Below are 26,273 nucleotides of genomic sequence, written 5' to 3'. Positions count from 1 at the left end.
ATGTCCCTGTGAATGTGACCTCCTTAGAGCCCTTACCTGATTTGAGTCAGACAGGATTTGAGTTTCCGAGAAGGTGTTAGTTCACTCAGCAAAAAGTCCTCAAGGTTCAGTCATGTTATACAGATTTCCTCCTTTTTTTTTTTCTTGAGACAGGGCTTCTCTGTGTAGTCTTGGCTTTCCTGGACTCACTCTGTAGACGAATTTACAGAGATCCGCTTGCTTGTGCCTCTCAGTGCTGGGATTACAGGCGTGTGCCACCGTGCCCAGCAGGTTTTCTCCTTCTTAAAAATCACGTTCATTATCTACATGTGTGTGTGTGTGTCCACGTGTATGGAACTCACCGTAGAGACTGAACTGGCCTCAACCAAATTCGAAGAGATCCCCCTGCCTCTGCCTCTGCTCCCCGAGTGCTGAGACTAAAGTGCTGGGACAGAGTGTCGGCATGCCCAGCAGTCTGAGTGTTTGTGTGTGCACCGTGTGCATGCCTGGTGTGGACGCCAGAAGAGAGTGTCAGAGCCCGAGGGACGTGAATCTTCTGTCGGAGCTTAACTGCCGAGCCGCATCCAGCACCACCCCCAACTTCCGCTGCTTTGGTTTGTGTGTTTGGTTTGGGTTTTGGAGACAGTCTTTGTACCCTAAACTGGCCTTGAGTTTAGCATGTAGCTCAGGCTGTCTTTGAACTCCATATCCATCTCCCAGAGCTGGGAACACTGGTGTTGGTTCACATGCCTAATCTGAGTTCACATTGTTTTGTTTGTATGTATGTACAGAAGGCATTTGGTACTCTTTCTTTCTTTCTTTCTTTCTTTCTTTCTTTCTTTCTTTCTTTCTGTCTTTCTTTCTTTCTGTCTTTCTTTCTTTCTCTCTCTCTCTCTCTCTCTCTCTCTCTCTTTCCTTTCTTTCTTTCTTTCTTTCTTTCTTTCTTTCTTTCTTTCTTTCTTTCTCTCTCTCTCTCTTTCTGTTATCGAGTTGCAGAAGCTCTTTACAAATTCTGAATTATTTATTTATTTATTTATTTAGGCAGGGTTTCTCTTGTAGTACTGGCTGTCCTGGACTCACTTTGTAAACCAGGCTGGCCTCGAACTCCCTGAGATCCACCACTGCCTCCCGGGTGCTAGGATTAAAAGGCATGTGCCACCACGCTTGGCTCAAAATTCTGGATTTTTGTTGTTTTTGTTTGTTTGTTTATTCCAGGACAACCCTGGCTGTCCTGGAACTTACTCTGTAGACCAGGCTGGACTGGAACTCACAGAGATCCGCCTGCCTCTGCCTCCTGAGTGCTGGGATTAAAGGCGTGGGCCACCACTGCCTGGTTTATAATCTGGATATTTAACCATTTATTAGATCTATGACTTATAAACATCCAGGGCTATACAGAGAAACTCTGTGTCAAAAAAACCAAAACCAAACAAAGAAAGAAAAATATTGGGATAGGTGGCTAGGTCTTAGTCTGTAGCCCAGGCCAGCCTTAAACTAAAAGTCCTCCTCGCCCCTTCTCCCCAGTATTGAGATCACAAGTGTCTGCCAGCACAAGTAGGCAGTTGTTTTAAGAGAACGGCAGACAAGGAAGAAACTGCCATTTTTAAGAAGAGTCACAAGAGAGCATGGTGATCAAAGGAAAAAGCCGCCAAACAAACAAACAAACAAAGAAGAGTGAAATTTCCCAAGCACCTGGAGGACTCCTACCCTACCTCCCCAAGACCTGGCATGGTGTGGTGAATGAGCCGTCTGCAAGATGGACCTGGCCACGCGCTCCTGAACCCAGGTGCTCTGTGCTGTAGCCTGGGGGTCTCCCAGGGGCAAACTCGACTGCCAAATTCTCCAGTTTGCCTTGGAATATTATAGTGCCTCATGCATATGATTAATGAAAATAAAACACAGCCCCTCCACCCCGAAACAAGAAAAAAAAAAAAGAGTAAGGAAAAGGAAGAGAGAAAGGAGAAATATCTTCGGCCAAAAAGCCATTTCATTACAAATGGAGAAAATAATATTGAGACAGGTTTGTTTGTTTGTTTGTTTGTTTTGCCATTTTAAAACAAAGATCACCTTTCTGTCCATTTCTAGGAAAGTGTTTCTACCTGAGAATTTGACAGAATCACCTTTTCTAATAGACATATATGTGTCTATAAAAATGTATATATTATTTGATTATATTTATTTATTGTTTATTATTTTTTACATTTATTTGTTTTAAAATAATGCCTCTCAACCGCATATGATTAAAGTTCCAGGAGATTCGGTGCCGTTGGCACCTGCACTCACACATTCATATGTATAGACACACACATACACATAATGGAAAATCTTAAAAAAAAAAACATTGAGTCAGTTTTGGCGTTTGGGTTTTTGTTTTTGGTTTTTTTGGTTTTTTGAGACGGAGTTTCTCTGTGTAGCCTTGACTGTTCTGGACTCACTTTGTAGACCAGGCTGGCCTCAAACTCACAAAGATCCACCTGCCTCTGACTCCTTGAGTGCTGGGATTACAGGCATTTGTCACTGAGCCTAGCAAGTAAGTCTTTAGATAACAAACCCAAAGGTTTTTCTGTTCTGCTAGCTTCCTGGAGCTTTTGGCACAGTGGGAAAGGCATTGGCAGGAAAGTTAAACTAGTGACCTAGGAGGTAATGGGTTTTACATTTGTGTTATGACATCCATGCCTGCTTCCCCCTCCCTGACCCTTTGTTTTCTCCAGAGTTCCCTTTGTCTATGTAATCTTTTTAAAAATAACTTATTTATTGTTATTTTATGTACATTGGTGTTTTGCCTGCATGTAGCTCTGTCTGAGGGTGTTAGCTCTTCTGAAACTGAAGTTACAGACCATTTCGAGCTGCCATGTGGGTGCTGGGAATTGAACTCGGGTTCCGAGACAGGATTTTTCTGTGTAGCCCTGGCTATCCTGAAACTCACTTTGTAGACCAGGCTGGCCTTGAACTCCTAAAGATCTGCCTGAATCTGCCTCTGAAGTGCTAAAAAAAATTTTAGATTTATTTTCATTTATGTGTCTGTGCCTGTGACTGCATAGGTGCCTACAGAAGCCAGAAGAAGATATTGGATGCCCCGGGGCTGTAGTTTCAAGTGGTTGTGAACCATCTGATATGTGTTCTGGGAATGGAACTTCACTCTTCTGCAAGAGCAGCAAGCGCTCTTCTGCAGAGCCATCTCCAGCCATTTGGCAATTGGGGTATTCTGGGTGTGGGGCTCAGGTCATGAGGACTATTGCCCACAGAGTCATCCTGCAGACCTGAACTGCAATTTAAAATTGGAAACGTGACCCAGAAAGGATCAGAACACTTAACAGTACCAGTCCAATTTCTGTTGCTATAATAAAATACTTGAGTCGTATAGCCCAATTCTTGATCCTCGTTCCTCATTCACTCAAGAGATAGGACTGAGAGCATACGCCTGACTTAGCACTAAGAGGTTTAGGGGTTTGTGAAATAGCTCAGAAAATAAAGGCACTTGCTGCCGAGCCTGACAACCGGGGTCATGTGGAAGAAGGAGGGAACAGGCTCCCAAAACTTGTCCTTTAAACCCTGAATAGAGTGCTAGCCCAGGCCTTACTTCTTAAAGGTTTTATTTCCCTTTACTGTCACTAACTAGACCCGGCTTCCAGCACATGAACCTTTGGAGAATACACTTATCCATCCACGGTGTACAGTAGCCAAATACGCAGAGTTGCAGAGCAATCTTGATTGATTTTGGTCTTTTATGTAGGTTTCGATACATAGGACGATTTTAAAATGTTAATTGTGAATGTGATGAATCTGTGGCCGTTAGATGATTGTCCCCTCAAGCGTGTAGAATTAAAGAAAAGGCTGCCTACTTTGGTTTGGGGTAACACACGTAATGACCTCCTCAGCCAGCCTTGCCCTATCTATTATGACCCGGAAGCATTGCTGCATCACTTTGCCAAATCGAATGCCTGGGTAGAAGTCTTGAGTTGCTGCTGTTCATCCACATATGTCTAGTGCTGTGTCAAGGACCTGAGGATACATAAAAGGCCCCAAGTCCCCTGCTTTAAAAGTGTGAATTCCGGAGGCAAGGGAACAGATGGCTTCCTAGAGGAGGTGACATTTCAGCCAAAACTTGGGGTTATTCCAGCCCTGTGTAGTGACACACACCTGCACTCCCTGTTACTCAAGAAGTTGAGCCAAAAGGATGTTTCTCCTTGAGTATCTGTTCTAAATTCCAGGGATAATTGTCACAGTCAAGATCTGACCTGCCCAATGGAGCAGCCTCCGAGAGGGTCAATGAATGTTTGCAACCTAGGGACTCCTAAATTCAGTCAATTTGAATCTAAGTTCATTCTTGAAAACTGAAGCAGTGTGGTGGGAGAGAGTAAAGCAGTGACTAGAAAAGGAGATGGGCAGAGCAGTGCCCAAATCCTGGGAGGAAGAGAGGTGAAAAGCTACGCAGTGAGACCCTGACTTGGGAAAAGAAAGGTCTCAGTAATGTAAAACGTTTTTTGTGACGCAGTTGTTACTACTATCATTACACATTTCTTTATTTACGTATGGGGTGGCACATTCATGCCAAAGTGTGAGGCATTTGTGTATGATGGAGCCCAGATCATTGGGTTCAAGACAAAGGCTGTTTGTCACCCTGTGAGCCATCTGGCTGACCCCCTACAGTTTCACTTTGAAAAGGCATTTCAGGTTGGAAACAGTGCAGTACGGTGGGGAGTACTTGCCTAGCAGAAATGTGCACCGTACCTATGTTCAGTACCCAGCACTGGGGGGAAAAAGAAATTAACAGAAAAGCACGTTTCTCTTGATATCTGAAAACCGAGCGTTCAGCTGAGGCGCGCTGGAGGTGTAAAACACACATGGATTCCGAAGGCCTGATACAAAGATAGAAAAATAGATTATTAATAACTTTTACATTGTTAAATATTAATGTAAGACTTTTGAGGGTTGAGACTGGTATAGCTCTGCGTAGCATATATGAAGGCCCAGGTTTAATCCCAGCACTGCAAAGAGAAGAAAAAAAAAAAAAAAAGAGAGAGGACTGAAAAGGAGAATTTGGGATGTATCAGATGGCCTGATACAATAAAATTTAACTTGGGTGTCTTGGTTTTCTGCTAACGCTGTGGGAATGTTTTAAACTGTAGCCCACTTATCTCTAGTCAGGTGTGCTTTGAACCCGGGCTTACTGAGTAATCACTGAAGATCTTGGAGGAGATTGGTGTGACTTGAATTTTAACTTAGGGTTAGCACTCCTTTGGAATTTGTTCCGGCCCACTTTGGGACAAAAAGATCTGCAGCAGTGAAGAGAACCTGAGAGCTGGAATTTGTCTCTAGGACCAGAGGCAATAATGACTGGCTTAAACACAGTGTAAACAGGGGAATCAGCATTTCTCAAATTTTTTCTTTCTTCACCCCAGGGCTGCTGTTGTTGCTTTTTCTTTTCTTTTCTTTCTTTTTTTTTTTTTTTAAGTGTTTTCAGATTCAAAGTGAATTATGGGGACAGCTCACCTGGTAGAGAAAGATTAAAGTCAGGCAAGCTGCTGTTTGTGGGGAATGGTACAAACAGAAAGCGTAGAATCTGGGCAGTCATTAAAACAGCCCCCGGCTTGTGTTTCTCAGAGTTTAAAAAAAGTCTTGAGTGCTCTTTTGTAGGATCCTTTGTCCTTCCGCTAGGTTTTCACACTAGCAAACCTCAACACAAGCTAGCAGGAGGCCAGATGGAGGCTTCCATTCTGCGGGAGTCTGCATCTGGAGATGGTAGCCTAGGCTATTGTTCTCATTGTCCCCTCTCTACTAAGCACACCTTCTTTGCTCTTAGCTCCCTGCTGGGTCCATTTTAAAAAGTCCCCTTCCTCAAGACAGAAGAGCTCACCAGCAAGCTAAGGACCTATCTAAGGGGTAGATCGGTGCTGTAGGTGCATCTTAGTCACGAGGCCACTGCTGGGCACTTTGTCCCTCAGGGCCGGTCACCCACTCTGGGACTTGGAGTTTTCACTCTGTTGCCATCCCCTAACACAGTGCACCTGGGACCTCGGGCAGCGTCACAGGCATCCCTACAGCACACCGAGGACACCCGGTCACAGTTTCTCAGCAGCTCTTGTGTTGCTCGAGATGAAGTGTCTGTCTTGGACTCTGTTGCTAAGATGGCAGCTTGAGGCTTGCAGCTTGAGCATCTGGCGAGCTCCCGGTTCAAACAACATTTGTCTCGATCTGCTCAGCACATCTTATGTTCTTGGGATTCAGCCGAATTCCAGCTGTAATCTTCAAAATACATGCATTGCTGCAAGTTGAACCTTTCTGTCACTGTCTCTAGATTGTCTCTTCCAGAGCTAATCTTTGGCTTTGGAGCATCTGTCTTTCCCAGATCACTAGCCCACTTCCACCCTCTGGAGTGCCTTTAAAAAAGAGAAAATTTGTTAACTTTTTTTTTTTTAATGCATCGTAGGTGTTTTGCCTACACGCACGTCTGTGCACCATGTGTGTATGGCACCTGGAAGGCCAGAAGGCACTGGATGCCCTGGACTGGAATTACAGGTGGCTGTAAGCCAACTTAAGAAAAAAAAAAAAGTAGTCTTGTACGGAAATTTGCCAAAGAAAATAGGTCTCACTGAGGTCTGTATCCCTTTCATATTGCTTTTTGTCATCTTTTCTCTCTTCCTTCCTGTGAATTTGAGGCCAGCCTGGTCAACAAAGTGAGTCTAGGACACCAAAGGCTACACAGAGAAACCCTGTCTCAGAAAAGAAAAAAAAATATATATATTTGTATGCAAAATAAATTGAAATGAGCTGGATGGGTGGTAGCTTATGCCTTTAATCCTAGCACTGGTCTATAGAGTGAGTTCCAGGACAGCCGGGACAACACAGAAAAACCCAGTTTAAAAACAAAAACAACAAACAAACAAAAAAACCCCACAAACCCAAAAACCAAAAAAATCTAAATAACTAAATTAATTAAAATAAAAAACAAATACCTTGAAACTAGAGGGAGAAAGAGACAGACACACTCAATCTTACTTAAAGCTGCAAGGCCAGCCATGCATGAACCTTTCCCTCCAGTCAGGGTTTCCTGTGTAACGGAGCCCTGGCTGTCCTGGAACTCGCTTTGTAGATCAGGCTGGCTTCAAGCTCAGAAATCCATTTGCCAATGTCTCCTGAGTGCTGGCATTACCACACCTGGCTCATGTGTTCTCTATGATCACAGGAGGCTCGTGGCCTTAAAGAACCCAATTGTCTGTTTGATCATTGTTCTGAGGCAGCATAAGTAACCCATTCTGGCCTGCGACTCACAGTCCTTTTGAGAGCTGGGATTGCAAGTGTGCCACTGTGCCTGTCTTTTGAATGGTGGTGGTGCATGCCTTTAATTCTGGTGCTGAGAGGCAGAGGCAGGTAGACAGCCTGCCCTAGAAAGTGAGTCCAGGACAGCCAAATCTACACAGACATACCTTGTCTCAACAAAAAACAAAACAAAACAAAGAGGACAAGTTTGTGGAGACGGTGTTCTCCTGGCCCGGTGTAGGTGACCTCAGGTCACCAGGCTTGGTAGCAAGTGCCTTTACCTGCTGAGGCATCATGACAACCGTCACTGTTTCTAACGTGGCTACAAGAAAATGCAGTGTGGCACAAGTGGCTTGGATTCTGTTCCCACTGGCTGTCGCTGGCCTTCGGGCATTGTGATTCCTTTGGCTGCTGAATACAGTTGCTGTGGTAATTAAACGGGGCTTCCGCCTCAGTGTTTCTTGGAAGGGAAATGGAGGGAGGAGGGGTGCAGTCTCAGGGAAGGTTTTCTTGGATGTCACGGTTCACTCAGCCTCCGTTTTCTCAGTAAGGCTCCTGTCTAGGAAAGACCCTCGTTTAAGGAGAGATGGACCAGGTTTGCTTCAGTTGAGCCCACCATTCTGGATTTCTGGCCACAGAGCTATGTCTTTCCTTCCTCTTGTGTAGACCGAGCCACCCTCGCCTGCCAGCTCCTTTTGGGAGGGGTCGCTTCTCCTGAAAGTCAGAGCAGTCACACACTCAGCTGCTTCTCTGGCCAACTTACCTGAAATCCCTCCTGCCAGAGGTCGTTAGCCTCCCTAAGCTCTTATTTTCTCCTACCCAACTTTTTAGTTTTCCAGATACTTGTCTCAGGCTTGTCTTTCAAGAAACACACAATCCCTGGCTAACAGTATCTTAGCAAACATTTCTCATGTGAGAATCAGCGGTCCTTGTCCACTTTGATTGATTGACTCATTGTTCTGGGGGGAGGGGCTAACCTAGAGCCCAGGCAGGTGCTCTCCTGCTGAGCTACAACCCATCCCTCCTCTTCATTTTTCTCACTAAAGTATGCACTCAGCAAATACCATTGTGTCTCTGATGCTCTAAACCTCAGAACAGAGGTGAGAGCGGCAGAATTCACAAGGGGTGGGGTGGTGTATGCTGTGGTTAGGAACTGGGGCTGTATACCTCGCTTTACCTTCTCCTTCCTGCAGCCCAGGGGCATTGGTCAGGCTCCCAGCGATCCAGGCTGCCTTCACCCCTGGAAAAGTCTTCTTGGCCAGTGTCCTTGCTGTGGGCTCTCCTTTAGCCCTTCCCTTCAAGATTGCACACCCAGCCTGTAATCAAATCGTAGCTGACAGACCCAGAGCTTTATCGTCTCTGCTTCCCACTCCTTGCTGAGAACAGCACCTACTCAACTCTGCCTTAGATTGTCCTCTCTCTCTCTCTCTCTCTCTCTCTCTCTCTCTCTCTCTCTCTCTCTCTCGACTGGTTCCATCCTGAGTGCCTTCAAATTTGCCCGCCCTCCAAACTTTTTCAGTATTTTTTTTTTCTGTGAAACAAAAAGGTTGTCGGCTCTTGAAAAGAGGAAGGAATTACAAGCGCTTAAAAAAGAAAAAAAGAACCAAGGGAAGGATGTGGTAAAAAGCAGGAATGTGTGTTTGAGGGTGTGTGTTGGGAGGGGGCTGCCTGCAGAGGCAAGGGGGCTGGGGGAGGAGCTATGAAGATCATATAACAGAGGTCACCGGATTCCTGGGGTCACAGGTTAAGGGCTGGAAAGGGGTGGGGGTTGCAGGCTCCACCCCTTGCAGAGATTATAAATAGGTAGGCTGGGCTTCTGGCTGTGACGCTGTGATGGTCCCCGAGAGCTGCTGAGGACCCGCAGAGAACTTGCTGCCGAGGACATTGGCTGGCTGTCTCTAGATCCACCTTAAGACTTGAGAGCTGGGTTAGGAACCATGAAGGTAAGAACCGGTTGGTTGTATTTGCTTGTTTGGGGTCCTCAGAAGGGCAGGTCTTGGTGCCGATTGTCATACCCGGTCACGGAGCCATCCGGACCAAGGCCTTTTCATATCAGCTCCAGCATTCGATGTTAGTGTAGCGTTCTGTGCATCTCATACCTGATGCGGATCCTCCCGGACACCTTCCTGTCATGTGAAAGTCACCGAAGAAGAAGCTGTTAGCTTCTCGGGCGTGTTTGACGGAGCTGTGATGAGAGCAAAGCGGGTAGCGGCTTGGCTGTGCGGATGCTGAGTGGGTCTCGGAGCCAGCTGGAAGGAAGGCCTGGGAAAGCAGTAGACCTTGGGAGAAACTGGGGTTGGCTTGGGTTTGCACTTTAGCATCCAGACGTCCGTCCTTAGGATCCCCGGCTGCTGTGGAGAGGGAAGTCCAATGGTCCCTACTGTGGGTGTGGGTGTAGGATGCATCTGGGCGAAGGAAGCGGTGTTTGTAAGGGAGACGGCATTTTGACGAAGATTAATTAATTTCAAAATGAAGTAAACCAGGAGACGGTGAAAAAAAAAAAGCGGGATAGAAGAGGAAACGGGAAAAGAGGCTTTTACTGCAAGGAAAGGACTTTAACGGGAAGGGACAGAGCTTGCCACCGAGAGGCTTGGAGGCTGCCGGGAAGGTCAGGTCAGCTCGCTTACCAGCCGGCCACCCGGAGTGACCTTATGAAGAAGGATCTTAAGGACGGTTGAAGAGGTTGTGGTGGGCAAAGAAGATTGACCTTAGGCTCCGGCTTTGAGTTGTCCCTGCCCCCTTGAGTGATTTCCCAGCAAGGTGAGATGCTTGCCTGATTCCGCTCTGCTAAAAATGGCTCCTAAGACTGTTCAGACTGAGCAGACGCTCTGCCCAGCTGCCTGGAGAGGAATAGTACCATATTTAGCGAGCAGGAAGACTCAAGAAGGCTCAGGATGTGGCCGGTAGGTTACATAGTCTAGATATTAGAAGAAGAGGAAGAAGAATCTGGGCGTAGCGGCTCATACCTAGGATCTCACACTTAGCTCACACCTAGGATCCCACACTGGAGAGACTGAAGCAGGAGGATTAAAGAGTTGGATTTAAAGTTAGGTTGGAATACAGAGTGTGGAACCTTGTCTCAAAGAAAACCATAAAGAGAGTGAGGAAAGATGAGCTGAAAGTTGAAGTGGAATGGTTGGGGGCGGGGAGAAGAGATAGAGCAGTAATTTGTACCATTAGCTTGTTTGGGGTTTCCTTGTTGGCTTAAGCATCACAGTGGCCATGCGGTTCGAGCTGCTCCTGCCTTGGTGGACTGAGTGTCGCTCTGCAAACAGTCAGCTCTTAGGAGCCTTAGAGATGGCTTCCGCTTTGCCCTCTGTTTTGGGGAGTTTGGGTTTTGCTGTGTTTTATGTTTTGAGACAAGGTCTCACTGTGTAGCCCAGGCTGGCCACGAACTCATGGCTGTCCTCCTGCCTCAGCCTGGTGTAGTGGGCACGAGCCAGTGCACACCCTCCCTGAGCACCCAGTTCCCGAGTGCGGTCAGGTACCTGTCTCTATCTGGGGAAGTTTTTGTTTGTCTTTTCTTTTTGTGATGTTGTCTCAATAAGTATATGGTCCAGGCTGACTTTGAACTCATGGTCCTCTGGCCTTGGTCTCATCAGTACTAGGATTACAGTTGTGCACTGCCATGGTCCTGCTGGCTATGTTGACCAGGCGAAAAGCTAAAATAATTGACTCCTGCACTTGGGAGGCAGAGGCAGGCAGATCGATGTGAGTTTGAGGTGAGCCTGGTCTACAAAGTAAGTGCAGTTCAGCCAAGGCTTCACAGAGAAACCCTGTCTGTGTGTGGGGGGATTGACTCATTCCTCTTAAAGTCTTACTCCCCAGATATGCCTGAAATCCTGTGTGTCCTGCATTGTGGAGGCAAAGGCAGAAGGATTTCCTCAAGAAGAACGACAGCCAGACCTCCTGAGGAGGGGAAGAAAGCCCTTAGTCAAAGTTTGTAAGCATTTTCCCTTTGTCTTCTCTCCAGGTGACCCCAGCTCTGGTGTTTGCCATTACTATTGCCACAATCGGCTCTTTCCAGTTTGGCTACAACACGGGCGTCATCAATGCACCGGAGACAGTGAGTGTCAAGCACCTAAATGAAAAGGAATAGCAATGTTTTTTAAAGTAGGATTGCAAATGTGAGGTGCTTGGCTAAGATGGGGGAGAAACAGCATGCTGTTGAAAAAAGCCCAAGACAAGGCTGTTTACTCCTGATACTCTGGCTGGCCCCTTGTCCTCTCGGGGTTGTGATTTATTTCTTATATTAGTCCTCAGGGATTACTAAGAACGGGAAATTGAGACTGACTGGGTGGGGTATCCCGCTGAACATCTGTGCTGCCACCTACTGGGTGTTTAGGGCGATTCCTAGAACTGCCCTTTTCAAAGCAAGCAACTTTCCTCCCTCGGGGTCCTGCCTCCCTCAGGGAGGAAGCCACGGTGGTATTTGTCTACAGTTCTCATCCAGACTTAATGGCCTACCCTCCCACTGTGCATTTTATCATGCAGCTCATAAAGGACTTTCTCAACTACACTTTGGAAGAGCGGTTGGAAGACCTACCAAGCGAGGTGCTGCTGACCACCCTCTGGTCCCTGTGCGTGGCCATCTTCTCCGTCGGTGGCATGATCGGCTCTTTTTCTGTTGGACTCTTTGTCAACCGCTTTGGCAGGTACTACTCAGACAAGGAGCAAGGGGTACTGTACTGGCTACATGGAAGACAGCAGAGGGCGCGGGGTCAGGGAGGTTGGGTTCTACTCAAGGAGAGCTAGTCCACCTGGCCTGGAATGTGGCTGTCCTTGGTGGGCTATCACTGACCTTTCCAGAGATCTGCTGTGTGAGTGCTTGACTTGGCTTAGCTCTTAGTTTGGTTCCTAGGCGAGCTTGATTTTGCTAGGTCAGCTCTGGAGATTCCTTAAACTCCTTTAAGGTCAAAGGTTCCTTCTTCCCCCACCCCCACCCCCACCCCCACCCCTCCACTCCCACCCCAAGGCAGGATCACTGGCTAACTGTGTAGACCAGGCTGAACTTGGGTCCAGCCACTGCCTCTGCTCTCTGGGTGCCATGACACCCAGCCAGAAGTTATTTTCATTACTGAGTATGTTTGGACGTTTCTTGGAAGTCTTTTCATTACTTTTTATAAAATAAATACTTTTTATAATCCTTGCCTTGTGGGAAATATGGACAAAAGCTAAATAACTGATTTCCCTTTCCCAAGAGAAAATTGAATAAAATAATATGTCTTAAGAGGATATAAAACTAGATACTCTAAGAGTTGGGCTTGGTGGCATGAGCAGACAGTCCCAGCATTCAGTGGACTCAGGCAAGAGGATCATGGTTTCGGGCCTGCTACATCCATAAGTCAACCTCTGACTACCGCACATGCTCCCTGTGCCTACATCTTGTCCATTCATATATAAAAATTCATTTTTATGAAAAATTGGCATATTCACGCAAATTGAATTGAATATAATTAGTAAAGCCAAAAAGTTGGATAATGTTTAGCTGTTTGGTTTTTGTGTTTTTTTGTTGGTTGGTTGGTTGGTTGGTTTGGTTTGGTTTGGTTTGGTTTGGTTTTTCAAGTCATAGTTTCTCTGTGTAGCCCTGGTTGTCCTGGACTCCCTTTGTAGACCAAGATGGCCTTAAACTCACAGATAATCTGCCTGTTTCTGCCTCCCTGAGTGTTGGGATTATAGGCGTGTGCCACCAGCTGGTTTTATTGTAAGAATAAAAAGAAGCCCTGGGAGGAGGGGCATAGGAAAAGAAGAGGGAGGGAGGGAGGGTAGGATTGGGAGGGGGGCTACAGCTGGGATACAAAGTGAGTAAACTGTTAATTTTTTAAAAATTAAAAAAAAAAAGGGAGGAGGTGGTTCACTCAAATACACAAGCCCACAGCAATGAAGGGAAAGAGTTAGACCTGCAAAGGCCTCAGAAGAGCAGAGGGAGGGATAAGGACTAGAAGGACCGGGAGCCCGCCACGTGGCTAACCATGTTTTGTCTCATGCTTTAACCTTCCAGACGGAACTCCATGCTCCTTGTCAACCTGCTGGCCATCGCTGGTGGCTGCCTTATGGGCTTTGCCAAGATAGCGGAGTCTGTTGAAATGTTGATCCTGGGTCGCCTGGTTATTGGCATCTTCTGTGGACTGTGCACAGGCTTTGTGCCTATGTACATTGGAGAGGTGTCTCCTACCGCCCTGCGGGGAGCATTTGGCACACTAAACCAGCTGGGCATCGTCATCGGTATTCTGGTGGCTCAGGTACCCTGCAGTTTTGCTCTGCTCCGTGAAGGAGTTGATATGCATGAAATACTCTGAATCCAACATGAGTCCCATTGTGTATTCAGCTACTGTTACTACAGTTCACAGGGTAGCTAATGATGCAAGCAGGGCCCAGAAAGGAAGAGGAACAATTTCTTTTCTATTTTCTGTTTTCGATGCATTGTAAAAGGATAGGTGTTTTGCTGTTGTTTTTGTTTCTTTTAAATAGCGTGTTTATGGCATGGAAATATGATTGGGCGTTGAGCATTCTCTTTGTCTGGCTTCTAGATCTTTGGTTTGGACTTCATCCTGGGCTCTGAAGAGCTGTGGCCTGGGCTGCTGGGCCTGACCATCATTCCAGCCATCCTACAAAGCGCGGCCCTCCCGTTTTGCCCTGAAAGTCCAAGATTCTTGCTCATTAACAAGAAGGAGGAAGACCGTGCCAAGGAGAGTGAGTGTTCCTCGGATCTCATACGGGTGTAGTTGAGGGCCAAAGCACTGGGCATGCTTCTTGTCACCTCCCTTTCTGCCTGTGCTGAAGAGTTTTCTGACCTGTGCACATATGTATCTGTGAGATCTGGCATCTGAGGACATTAAACAATTTGGCAGGCAACAGTCTAATGCTATGGACAGCTTTACTTCAATTCAGTGTACCTTTATACACGAATATGACAAAGAAAGCAACGATTCAAGGAAGGTTGCTTGAGTTCAGGAAAACATGATCAGAAAGACATGTAAATAAACACCAATACGCACGTACTAAATGTTAACAGTGCAGCTTTTTCCCAGAACTTTCTCAGTACAGAGCAATTTAAATACAATTGCCTGGCATGTACTGTAGACTCTATCTGGGAAGGCATGAAAGCAAGGCAGAAGGCCATGTCCAGATTCAGGGTACACTGGCCAGATTGGTTTCTATAGCTGTATTCTGACATCCAGCAAGAATAAACATTTCTTATGACTTGAATGTAAATGTTTGTCACAGAAGGCATGAAATCAAGACCAATCCAGGGAATAAAATTCACCTGAGGTAAAAGGCCCTCTGCCTTTTTTTCCTAGAGCCTCTCTCACAGTTCCCAAGGCATTGTTCTCCGGGCACCATTCTTTTGGCCATGTTCTGACACTAATGACTGAATCAGAACTTAAAGAATGAAGTGGAAAGACAAGCAAAAGATGGGTTCTGTAGGCGTTTTCGTCTTCTTTGCCCTCTTGCTAGCTGACTGACAGGGGTGGCAGGTGTGATGGGGGGTACACAGTATCTTTATTACGTTTGCCTCTTTCCCCCAGTCCTCCAGCGGTTGTGGGGCACCCAGGACGTGGCACAGGAGATCCAGGAGATGAAAGATGAGAGTGCCAGGATGGCACAGGAGAAGCAGGTCACCGTGCTGGAGCTCTTCAGGTCATCTAACTACTTCCAGCCGCTCCTCATCTCTGTCGTCCTGCAGCTGTCTCAGCAGCTCTCTGGGATCAATGCTGTGAGTGTCTATCAGCGGGGACCTAGTGACAGTCTACTGAAGTCACATGATCTTGCTGGCATGTTGTCATGTGTCTGTAGACTATATAGTTACTCCAGAAGCTGGAATAGAAGAGTCATTAGTGCCTAGGAATTTGAGGTCAGCAACAGCATTAATAATAGAGCAGCAACAATATAGCTAGATCCCTGTCTCAAGAGAAAAAAAAAATAATAGTTCTGGGTCAGATTTGCTGAGACGCATCTGTCATTTCAGAGTTCAAGACAGGAAGATCATCCAGATTTGAGGCCAGGCTGTTCTGCTTATTAAGTTCCAAGCCAGCCACAGCTACATTAAACCTCCTCTCTAGAGCTGTAGCTAAGTTGGCAGAGTGATTTCCTGGCATGCATGAGGCCCTTTGGTTTGATCCTCAGCACTGGGTGAAGCTGGTGTGGTGGTAGCATGTGGCTGCAGTCCCAGCACTCAGGAGGTAGGGGCAGGAAGATCAGGAGTTCAAGATCATTCTCAAATACATACTGAGTTGAAGACCAGCCTGGGCTACATGAGACCCTCTCTCCAAGGAAAAGGGGGAAAAGAGAGAGAAAGAATCTGAGAGGTAGTGAAAAGTTTACTACAGGACTTCTTCTTGCCTTCCGTCCGTTACAGAATTTTGATGGACCCCACTCAGATTTTCTTATTTGAAAACAATAATAGTCAAGTATTGCCAGAGGTAAAAAGTAACGAGCACAAGAGAGTGGGAAGAGCAGAGCTGGGATGGAAGTGAGGCTCATGGATGCATACATGACCTGAAGGATGTGCACCTGCCTGTTAAGGCACCAATCACATCTCCCCGGGTAACTTACCCCAGTCCTGGTCCTGCAAAACAGGATCCAAAATATCACAAAACAAGTGAGGTGCATAGTACAGGTGCCCTGTCCCACTTCAGGAAATTTGTGACTGTTTGAGGGTGACTCCCACTTTCCTCAGTGAGCAGAGTTTGGCCTGGGTATAACTGTAACCCAAATGCAGGTGGGGTTGTCCTGAGTCGTATAGTCCTAAAGCTAAACAACAAGGAGGACCCTAGAAAAGATGCTTAATCCTCATTCAGAAGGGCAAAGGGGATAGACATCAGAAGTGGGAGAAGACAGGGAAAAGGTCAGGAGCCCTACCACAGAAGGCCTCTAAGAGACTCTACCCAGCAGGGTATGGAAGTAGATGCTGAGACACATAGCCAAACTTTTGGCAGAGTGCAGGGAAGAAGGGGGAGGTAGAAAGACCTGGAAGGGACAGGAGCTCCACAAGGAGCCCAACAGGCCAAAAAATCTGGGCACAGGGGGTCCTGCAGAGATTGATACCCCAACCAAGGACCATGCATGGAGAGGACCTAGACCCCCTCTTCAGCTCAGTTTCCAAGTCAGTTCTTTAGTAAAGGGAGCAGGGACTGTCTCTAACATGAACTTAGTGGCTGGCTCTTTGATCACCTCCCCCCCCCCCGTGATGCAGCTTTGCCAGGCCATGAAGGAAGACTATGCAGCCACTCCTGATGAGATAGAGGATCAGATAGAAGGGGAGGAGGACCTCCAGTGGATTAGAGGACGAGCATGGGGAGAGAAGAAGGAGAGAGGTTGGGACTGGGAGGAGATGAGGGGTCTGTAGCCCATACAAAGTGAATAAATAATAAATAAATAAAAATATAATAAAAAAGTAACGTCATGGGGGTTGGAGAGATGGCTCGGTTAAGAACACTGGCTGCTCTCTTCTAGAGGTCCTGAGTTCAATTCCCAGCAACCACATGGTGGTTCACAACCATCTATAATGTGACTTCCTCTTGTGACAGGGCTGTGTACATTCAGATAGAGCACTCACGTACTTTAAATAAAATAAATAAATAAATCTTAAATAAAAATTAAAAAAAAAAAAAAGAAGAAAGTAAAGCCAATTGGGAATGGTGGTGCAGGACAGCCAAGGCTACACAAAGAAACCCTGTTTCAAAAGACAAACAAAAATAACAACAAGAGGAAATCCAGATTACAGCAGGCTTAGACATTTTTTACCAACCTGTTTTTGAACAAGTGATGTCTCCCACATTCTGTTTCTTGTCTTACAGAGTTGGGGCTTAAAGTAAGGGCCTGTGGGTGCTTTTATCTTTCTAATTTTTGCTCCTTTTTAAGACAGAGTCTCACTCTTTAGACCAGTCTGACTTGAACTCACAGATTCTCTTCCTCAGCATCCTGGGTGCTGAGATTAAAGGTGTGTGCCACTAAGACCTACATAATAATTAAAAAATACCTTTAAAGGCAAAGGTGAGTGTGGTCACACTCATCTGTCATTTAACTAGGGAGGCTGAGGCAGGAGGATTTGGAGTTGAAGGCCATCCTGGGCTAGGTAGTGAGACAAAAGAGAGAGACTAAGACTTAACTGTATAAAAATTAGCAAAGTAGACATGAGAAAGTGAATAAGCTGGGTGGACATGGGGACACAGGCCTGTGATTCCACCACTGGAGGGGCAGAGGCTACAAAGTGAGATGGCCGCCCACCTCCACCCCAGCCCCCAAACAAGAAGGAAGTAAACTAAAGAGGGGACGAGCAGGGGAAGAAGCAGTAGCCGGGGTGGAGCACCGGGAGGTGGAGGTGAAGGGTGACGCATTGGCTAAGGACCCCGAGGGTTTCCGAGATGGAATCGTGATGCCGTGTTTGTTTCCTCGTAGGTGTTCTATTACTCAACAGGAATCTTCAAGGATGCAGGTGTCCAGGAGCCGATCTACGCTACCATCGGAGCGGGTGTAGTTAATACCATCTTCACCGTAGTTTCTGTAAGTTGGGTACTTTGAGTGAGGGGTGGAGCTGGGTGAAACAGGAATCCTTCCTACAAGTGTTCAGACACAGACTGGTCTTCTCCCAACTTTCCACATTTAGTACAACTGTTTGTTTGTTTGTTTTAATTCCCCTGGGAAAAAGGCTATTGGGTGATGGGTGTGAGTAGTCTTTACTCATCCAGAACGTATAGACGGGAGGGAAGGTATAGAGGGGAAGTGTGACAATCTCTAGGTGTGCTGGAGATGGGACTAAGGGCGTAGGGTCCTGTGCACAGCCTGTTTGTGAAACCAGGTATATCTTTTTTTTCTAGCTGTTCCTGGTGGAGAGGGCAGGAAGGAGAACCCTGCACATGATAGGCCTGGGAGGCATGGCTGTGTGTTCCGTCTTCATGACGATTTCTTTGTTACTGAAGGTGAGTGTTCTTTGAGTGGAGGGAGGGCTGGGGTGAAAGAGACTGTAGTTTACCCTCTGTGGCGGGGGTGGCGTGTTGACCTGGGTCATCAGTAAAATCAAATTGGAGATGCCCAGATGGTGATTGCACCTTCAGAGATAGGTAAACAGGTATCCTTGTGTGCATGTAATAGGGCTTATAAGATGTGTTGTCTACTTTAATTCTTAGGTAAGGTCTTATGTGGGCAAAAATGGCCTCAAATTTCTAATCTTCCAGTTATTTTCCATCCTGTGGAAAGTGCCTACTGGGGCACTGTAGTCGGGCGACAGGCACCGTTACCTGCTGAGCCATCTTGCAGGCACTGTCTAATTTAATTTCTAACAGTCATCTTGAAGGCCAGACATTTAATCCCAGCACTTGGAAGGCAGAGGCAGGTGGATCTTGGTTGATTTCTAGACCAGCCTGGTCTACAGAGTGAATTCTAGGACAGCCAGGGCTACACAGAGAAACCCCTGTCTGGACAAACAAAACCAAACAAAACAGATAACAGAAATCACCTTGTCCATTTTATAGACACTGAGATGGTCTCTGTACAGAATGTAAGGGTGAGATGATGCAGCTTGGATTCAGAAGCTCTGGGCTTTTAGACTCCCAAGCTAACTGACTGCTTTATCCAATAGCTCTGGAAATGGTTGCTACTTCCATCATTTTTCCATTTAACTGGACTTTGCTTTCTTTCTATCTCTCACAGGATGATTATGAAGCCATGAGCTTTGTGTGTATTGTGGCTATCTTGGTCTATGTAGCCTTCTTTGAGATTGGACCGGGCCCCATTCCCTGGTTTATCGTAGCTGAACTCTTCAGCCAGGGCCCCCGCCCAGCCGCCATAGCAGTGGCTGGCTGTTCTAACTGGACCTCCAACTTCTTGGTTGGAATGCTCTTCCCCTCGGCTGCAGTAAGTAAATTTCAAATCAAGCATGGTCTATCACAAACCAGACTACTTCTAGCACACTGAGAGGCATAGGCAGGAAGGGCAGGAAGACAGCTGTGAGTTTGAGGCCAGCCTGGTCTACAAAGTGAGTCCAAGAGAGCCAGGATTACACAGAGAGACCTCGTCTCAAACAAACAAACCGTCTACTTGCGCCAACATTCGTACGTACCTTAGTAGTGAACCTTAAACTAGATTTCTCTCTTTTTCAAGGCAATAGGAGAGGGGAAGGACAAGCCAGGTATGCATGGTTGTTCATGCCTGAAATCATAGCACTTAAGAAGTTATGGCAGGAGGGTTGGTATGAGGTTGAGGGCAGCCTAGGCTACAATGAGACCCTGTCTCAAAACAGCAAAACGTTAGGAGGGAAAACTGGAAACTCTGAGGACCGGAGATGGTGCCTAAGAACAGAACAGTACCAAGTACCCAGACTTCCCAGCCCAATGGTAAAATCACCATTTCAGTAAGCACCGAGAGCCCAGGGCTCCTGTAGGATGTTAGTGAACCAGGCAACTCCCAGTAGAAAATGATCTGGAGCTGATTCGTTACATAAGCTGTTTCCATGAGTCTTTCTAGAAGCCTGGAATTTTAAACATAGACAAATATCTTCAGATCAAACTCCACAGAAGGGCCAGGCTTGCACACTTTTTTTTTTTTTAATACGTATTATTATTATGTGAGGGTGTTTTGCCTATATGTATGTCTGTGCACCACTGGTGTGCCTGGGTTACAGACTGTTATGAACAGGGAATAATAGAGCCTGCATTCTCTGGAAGAGCAGCAACCGAGACATTTCTCCAGGGCGTAACACAAGCCATTAGTCCCAGCACTCAGGAGGCAGAGGCAAGCAGATCTCTGAGGCCAGTACAGTCTATATAGTGATTTCCAGGCCAGCCAGAACTACAAAGTGAGGCCTTGTTGTAAAAATCAGAAACAAAACAAATCAGGGCTGGAGAGATGGCTCAGAGGTTAGGAGCACTGGCTGTTCTTGCAGAGGTCCTGAGCTCAATTCCCAGCAACCACATGGTGGCTCACAACCATCTATAGTGAGATATATAAAAAGTAGATCTTAAAAAAAAGAAACAAGACAAAAATCCTCAGGGAGTATTTGGAATCAGTTAGTTTTAGTAACTAGGGAAAAAAAAAAAAGAATGACGCATTCTATTCTGTGCAGAGAAACATAGACATAATAGGTAAACCAACCTTGTTGGTCTGGTCAATATGGAAGAGCCTTTATTATTCTTCCGAAGGTCCTGAGTTCAATTCCCAGTGTCCATATGACTGCTCAACTATCTGATGCTGTCTTGTGGTGTGCAGATGTACATGCAAAGTTCTCGCATACATAAAATAGATAACTTCTTTAAGCTGGCGCACACTTTTAATCCCAGCACTCAGGGAGGCAGAGGTAGGCAGATTGCCGTGTGTTTGAGGCCAGCCTGGTCTACAAAGTGAGTCCAGGACAGCCAAGGCTACACAGAGAAGCCGTGTGTCAAAAGCCCCTCCCCCACAAAAAAAAGTAATGTTTCCCTCACGTTCATGAACTTTGAAAGTGGTAAATTTGTAATGAACCATCCTTCTTTCTCCTGTTTTCTAGGCCTACTTGGGAGCCTATGTTTTTATTGTCTTTGCTGCTTTCCTCATTATCTTCCTAGTCTTCACCTTCTTCAAAGTCCCTGAGACCAAAGGCAGGACTTTCGAGGACATTACCCGGGCCTTTGAGGGGCATGCTGGGAAAAGCTCTGCTGTTGAGCTGAACAGCATGCCTATGAAGGACTCTCCCGGCAATGCCTGAGGCGGGCCTCCATCACCTCCCTCCAACATGGAAAGCAACCTACCTCCCCTGAATCGGGGGGACCTCATCAGGATGACCCAGTACTGCTTCTGAACGCTGCTATTTGATCCTTTCTCACACACTCCAGGAACACAAAGCTGCACCCAATGCTGGGGTTAGTTGGATCACCAATGGCTTCTTTAAGTGTGTCATTTCTTGGCTATTTCTCTTGTAATCAGGAGAGACCAAGAAAGTCTACCTTCATGTCGGGAGGGAGTGGCTGCAGCTCCCCTTAGGTTCTAAGACCAGCTCACTAGGACACCTAGGGGGTAGGAGTGGGGTGCAGCACCCTCTCCCCATCTCAGCTTGCCAGGTAACAGATCTTCATACTGTGTGGAGGGCCACGGAGATTCAACAGGAGAGCCCTCCTCACTGATAACAGCTCTGCACAGCAAAGTAACTTGAGTTTTATTTATTTTATCTTCAGGTTTTATTGCATAAATATTTATTTTTTTAAGTGTAATTTTACCAAATAATGAAAGAGTAAGGAAATTGAGGCTGGAGGGAGGTGTTTAAGGAGAGAAGTTTAGTGCTGGAGGGTGATGGTGCAACACAAAGAAGAACAGATGTTACGGGTGGCCTGTGAGCCGCCCGCACTCTAGAGGGAGACGCCTGTGTTCTTTCTCAGAAGAGCGAGTGCCTGTATGAAAAGGCTCGTGGCTTTCTGTGGGCCTTTTCTCTTAAGATTATAGTTTTTATGTAGTGTTACTTGAAATCTAGGCTTGTTACTGAAGCGGGATTTGTAGTTAGTGGTGTTGATGGCCTTTTATTTTACATGGAGTCCAGAAAAGGGATGGCTTGCAGAAAGCCTCTCTTCTTCTTCCCCTGGACCAAACAAGCCCTTCCTGTCCTGCTGAACTCACCTTTCCTCTTCCCTCAAGTCGCCCTAGCACCTGAGCGAGCCGTACAGAGGGGAGGGCCTAAATACAGCAGTTCTTGACAGGCCTTTATTATTTTTCCAATTTTGTTTTTTTTTTTTTTTTAAGAGATTTTATGTGTTTGATCTGTTTTACTTTGGTTTAAAGGGATTCGTAGCTAATGTGGACTTTGTTACCTCAGCTCTGGGAGAGGATTTTCCCTGAATGATTAGTATCACCTGGTTTGAGAACGTTGCCGCTCTCTCTCTGGGGCCGTGGCATGTTAGTCTATCCCTGTTACAGTCTCAGGCTACCCTTGTTTCCATGATCGTCTGACATTGTGCTAAGTGCCCAAGTGGCCTTGACTCCGCCACACACGTTAGGGACAGTGCGGGTAAATGCGCAGTGTGGCCCTCGCTTGAGGATGGGAATGTGTGTGCACTGTCACTTTGCCCCGGTGTGAAGTACCTGTTCCCTTTGCTCGCTCTGGTCGCTTTCTTTTTGATAGAGTCTATTGACGCTCATCCCTGTGTACATAAGCAGCACTGCCTCCCCCGGGTGGAGCTGGCCCCCGGATTAGATCCCACTCAGCTGGCCCCCTGTTCTGGTTGGAGAGGGAAGCTTTCTTGAGGTTGAGGATGGAAGGCTCAGCCTCACTCACTCCAGCTGGGACGGTGCAAAGTGTGAGGTCAGAGCTGTGGCTCCTGAGAAGCCAGTTGTGGGGAGAGAAAGGCTTTCTTAAAGGGATTGGGAAATATGGCATTTTGGTATATAAGGAGTAATGCCAAATTTCGCTCCTGCCGCGGGTCACAGGTACCTCCACAACCACCCCTTCATTCTCCTTCTTTCGTACATGGAGATGACCCTGATCACCCTGACCCCTTTTCCGTAGGTCACTGGATCCCACTGTCCCTCCTTGGTGCTTACACATTTCAGACCCTTTAGTCAAACCCTTACACATGATAACAGTGTTTCAGTGCTCAGTCTCAGTACTCCTCCACCACTCCCTGTGCTCATTGACATTCAGACACGAGCTCACATCGCTGTGAAGAGGCGCTTGGCTGGGAAAGGTGACGCTTCAGACTGCCCTCTTCCTCAGTGAGCTGGCAGGAACACTGGGAGGACTTTCCATTTGTCAATGGCCAGGTTGTGACTATCTTCATACCTACTTTCTATTCATGTTACTGTAGTTTCTGTTTTGAAATAAAAATTCTGAATGTATATGTCGTGTGGCACAAGCTTATTTTTTTCCCCCATTTGTTCTTTTTCATTGGGCTTTAAAAAAAAAAAATCTTCAGATCCTGGCTGTGGGCCTAGGAATATGGCTCAGTGGGTGGAGTGTTATCTGACAAACCCCCTGGGTTTGCCCCCAAGACTGCAAACCAAGGGTCATGGTGCAGACTTAATCCCAGCTCCCCTGAGGCAGAGCCAGGATGAGCATAGTAGGTGGGAACCTCCAGCAGGCAGAGGTGAGGCACAAGCTACTGTCAAGAAGAGCCATACTACATGGGTTAGCTGAAAAGGCCTGTTCTTCCGTGTTGCTCTTGGCTCTCCCTGGTTTTCCTCTCGTGTTCCTCTTCTGCCTTTCTGAAGTTCGTGCTTTTACAGAGATCAACGTAACCATCACTGCTAGGAGTGCGCACACAGCTAGCTCCCGGTCAGCCTGGAGTGTATTGCATTCCCTTCCAGGGCAGGGCTGCTGCCTTTTGGCCTGATTTGCCATTTGTTTTGAACTCATGTTCATGTAACAACAACTGATGCCCCTGTCTTCACTCCACACCTTCATCTGTTAGTGCTGACTGTGGGCTACAAACATTTGATTGTCTCTCACTGAGTTAACTGTGTCTTGCCTGAAGCCCCTCCAGTATAAAGGATTGGAGAGGTACGCCGCCACTGTACCCGGCAATCCTACCTCTCCCAAGTGCTGGAATTAAAGGAGAGTGCCCCACACTTGGCTTGGAGCTATATAAATAAAGACTTCCTTATTGTAGAATATTCTTTACATTGTAGTTCTGTGGATAAGAGGATGGTGGACTCCCTCTCCTCCCTATCATGAGAGCTTAGTTGCAATTGGAAGGTTGCACTCAGGAGGCAGAGGCAGGCAGAAATCTGAGTTTGAGTCCAGTCTGGTCTACAGAGTAAGTTCCAGGACTGCCAAAATTAGAACATTGCATCTTGCCATCCTATTTTGAACCTACAGTATAAATAAGAACCGTAAAGTATTAGAGTTCGCTCGAGTAACAGTACTTGTAGAATGAATCTCGAATCCATATATATATATAGAAAGGAGATTCATCAGAATGACTTAAACGTTGCAGTCCAGCTAACCCAACCAATAAAAGGTGTGGCCCAGATTAGAGGTGGATCTTCCTGCTTCAAGATCTGGAACTAGGCTGGGCAATGGTGGTCATGGCTTTAATCCCAGCACCAGGCAAAGTCAGGTGGATCTCTGAGTTTGAGGCCAGCCTGGTCCACAGAGTGAGTTCTAGGAGAGAGAAACCCTGTCTCAAAAAAACAAATGTTTTGGAAAAAAAAAAAAAAAAAGCAAACTAAACAAAAGGGAAAAGAAAATCCATAACAACAAATTGTCTGCCTTCACAGCCAAAGCCAGAAGCAAAAGGCTGGGTAGGGAGTACTAAATGATGTTGACCTAAGTACTGTTTATAAAAATGTCTGGATTAAACTTTTGTGATCTGCTTCAATGGCCTGGACCCACTTCAAGCAAAAACAACTCTCACAGGTGTGCCCTCAATATCCGGATTGTAGTTCATTCCAGAGGTAGTCAAGTTGACAGTAATAGCCATCACATGCAACACAGGAAGTAAGCAAAATGTTTGACAGTCAGGGCCTTGGGTGGTACTCTGGGTAAGGAAAGTTTCTGTTGTTCCTGCGCTGGAACATACAGGGACCACTGTAAGATGGATGGTCACTAGAGACCATCACCAGGACACTCGGCGTGGGAGGTTAGCCTTCTGATGATCAGCAGAAAAGCAGACCTTAGCATAAATGGTGAACACTGGAAAGGTTATCGGGAAGGAACACGCTGATGGTACACACGCAAGCAGAAGAAGTCAAACCCTCATAAACCCAGATGCAGGGCCTTTAGAAGAACAGTCACACCAACCTCTATTCGGAGGTGATGTTTGCCCAAGGGAGTTCAACATTAAGCATCTTTTCTGCCAACCGAGTTTTCATCTTAATGTGTAACTTAAAGTGTTTTTACTACGAACTGGCTGATTTCCTCAGCAAAAAGACAAGATTTGTCACTGGACTCAGCTACATGAGGTAATGAGTGATCTTGTTACATTAGTGATGAGTCTCCACTGTGTGTGTGTGTGTGTGTGTGTGTGTGTGTTATGTATCACAAGCTGGACAAATACCCATAAACATTTGATTCTTCTGCCTTCATCTTACACGTGGCCTTATAGGACCAGTTTCCATGTCTGGTTCATTAGTGTCTTAAATAGGAGGAATTTTGATGAAGGATGTGATGTGGCTGAATAGCTGATTGTCATGGGTACAGACTAAAATGGAGGGGCTGGAGTGATACCTCATAGTTAAGAGCACTGTCTGCTCTTCCAGAGGTCCTGAGTTCAATTCCCAGCAACCACATGGTGGATCATAACCATTTATAATGAGATTTGGTGCCCTTTTCTGGCCTGCAGGTACACGTGCAGACAGAATACTGTATACATTAAAAATAGATAGATGGATAGATAGATAGATAGATAGATAGATAGATAGATGAAGGAAAAGGAGGGTCTAGGAATGTTGATGTACTGTTATAATACTGTAATGTAAGTATTCCAGAAGTGGAGGCAGGAAGAACTGGGCTCAAGGTGTCTCTGAGGCTAGCCTAGGCTATTTGGGTTAGCTGGGCATTGTGGGGTACACCTTTATTCTCAGCACTCTGGAAGGCAGAGGAAGGCAGATCTCTCTGAGTCCAAGGCCAGCATGGTGTACAAAGTAGCCAAGGCTACACAGAGAAACCAAGATGAGAGAGAGAGAAAGAGAGACTCTGTCTTTAAAAAGCAGAACCCAGTCATTGAGATGGCCCAGTGGTAAAGGTGCTTGTCACCAAGCCTTCGATGCCCATGGTGGAGGCAAAGAGCGAGTTCCTGCTCTGAGTTCTCCTCCGTCCTCCACAAGCCTTGTCACTGTGACATGCATGCTCTCCTCCCAACAAACATAAGTAAATACCAAAAAAAAAAAAAAAAAGGTTTGGAACATTTGGTCTCACTATGTAGCCCTGGCTGGAACTCACAGAGATCTGCCGGCCTCTGTCTCCTAAGTGCTGGAATTAAAGGCGCACACCACCATTCCTGTGCTGTTGAAAAAAACGTTAAAGGAGCAAAGCAAAAGTGTGGCAGGGGCAAGAAAAGGGGAAAAAATGGGATGGGGTGGTAGCTCACACCTGTAACTTCAGGATGCAGGAAGCTGAGGCCAGCCTGGGACTA

The 26,273-nt window shown here is 46.4% G+C and overlaps 1 protein-coding gene across 4 annotated transcripts in view; it reads left to right on the top strand.

Moving 5' to 3' along the window:
- Positions 1-23,037, top strand: part of LOC110556290 (solute carrier family 2, facilitated glucose transporter member 3) — a 66,926-nt gene extending 43,889 nt beyond the window's left edge. For 2 of the 4 annotated variants that reach the window (XM_021649985.2, XM_060384164.1), the window contains exons 3-11: positions 11,213-11,305; positions 11,734-11,894; positions 13,241-13,481; positions 13,770-13,932; positions 14,769-14,956; positions 17,641-17,745; positions 18,060-18,161; positions 18,892-19,095; positions 20,723-23,037. In XM_021649985.2, the coding sequence (XP_021505660.1) occupies positions 11,213-11,305; positions 11,734-11,894; positions 13,241-13,481; positions 13,770-13,932; positions 14,769-14,956; positions 17,641-17,745; positions 18,060-18,161; positions 18,892-19,095; positions 20,723-20,920 (1,455 nt within the window). In that variant the 3' untranslated portion in view covers positions 20,921-23,037. Of the gene's footprint in view, positions 1-8,924; positions 9,183-9,403; positions 10,000-11,212; positions 11,306-11,733; positions 11,895-13,240; positions 13,482-13,769; positions 13,933-14,768; positions 14,957-17,640; positions 17,746-18,059; positions 18,162-18,891; positions 19,096-20,722 lie in introns of those variants that run through there. The other 2 variants (XM_021649986.2, XM_021649987.2) reach the window with 2 other exon arrangements.
- The last annotated feature ends 3,236 nt before the right edge of the window (positions 23,038-26,273 follow it).

The sequence above is a fragment of the Meriones unguiculatus genome, chromosome 5 (assembly GCF_030254825.1).
Source record: "Meriones unguiculatus strain TT.TT164.6M chromosome 5, Bangor_MerUng_6.1, whole genome shotgun sequence".
NCBI classification, from domain to species: domain Eukaryota; kingdom Metazoa; phylum Chordata; class Mammalia; order Rodentia; family Muridae; genus Meriones; species Meriones unguiculatus.
The sequence above is the reverse complement of the archived record's forward strand: the minus strand, read 5'-3'. Positions and strand labels throughout refer to the sequence as shown.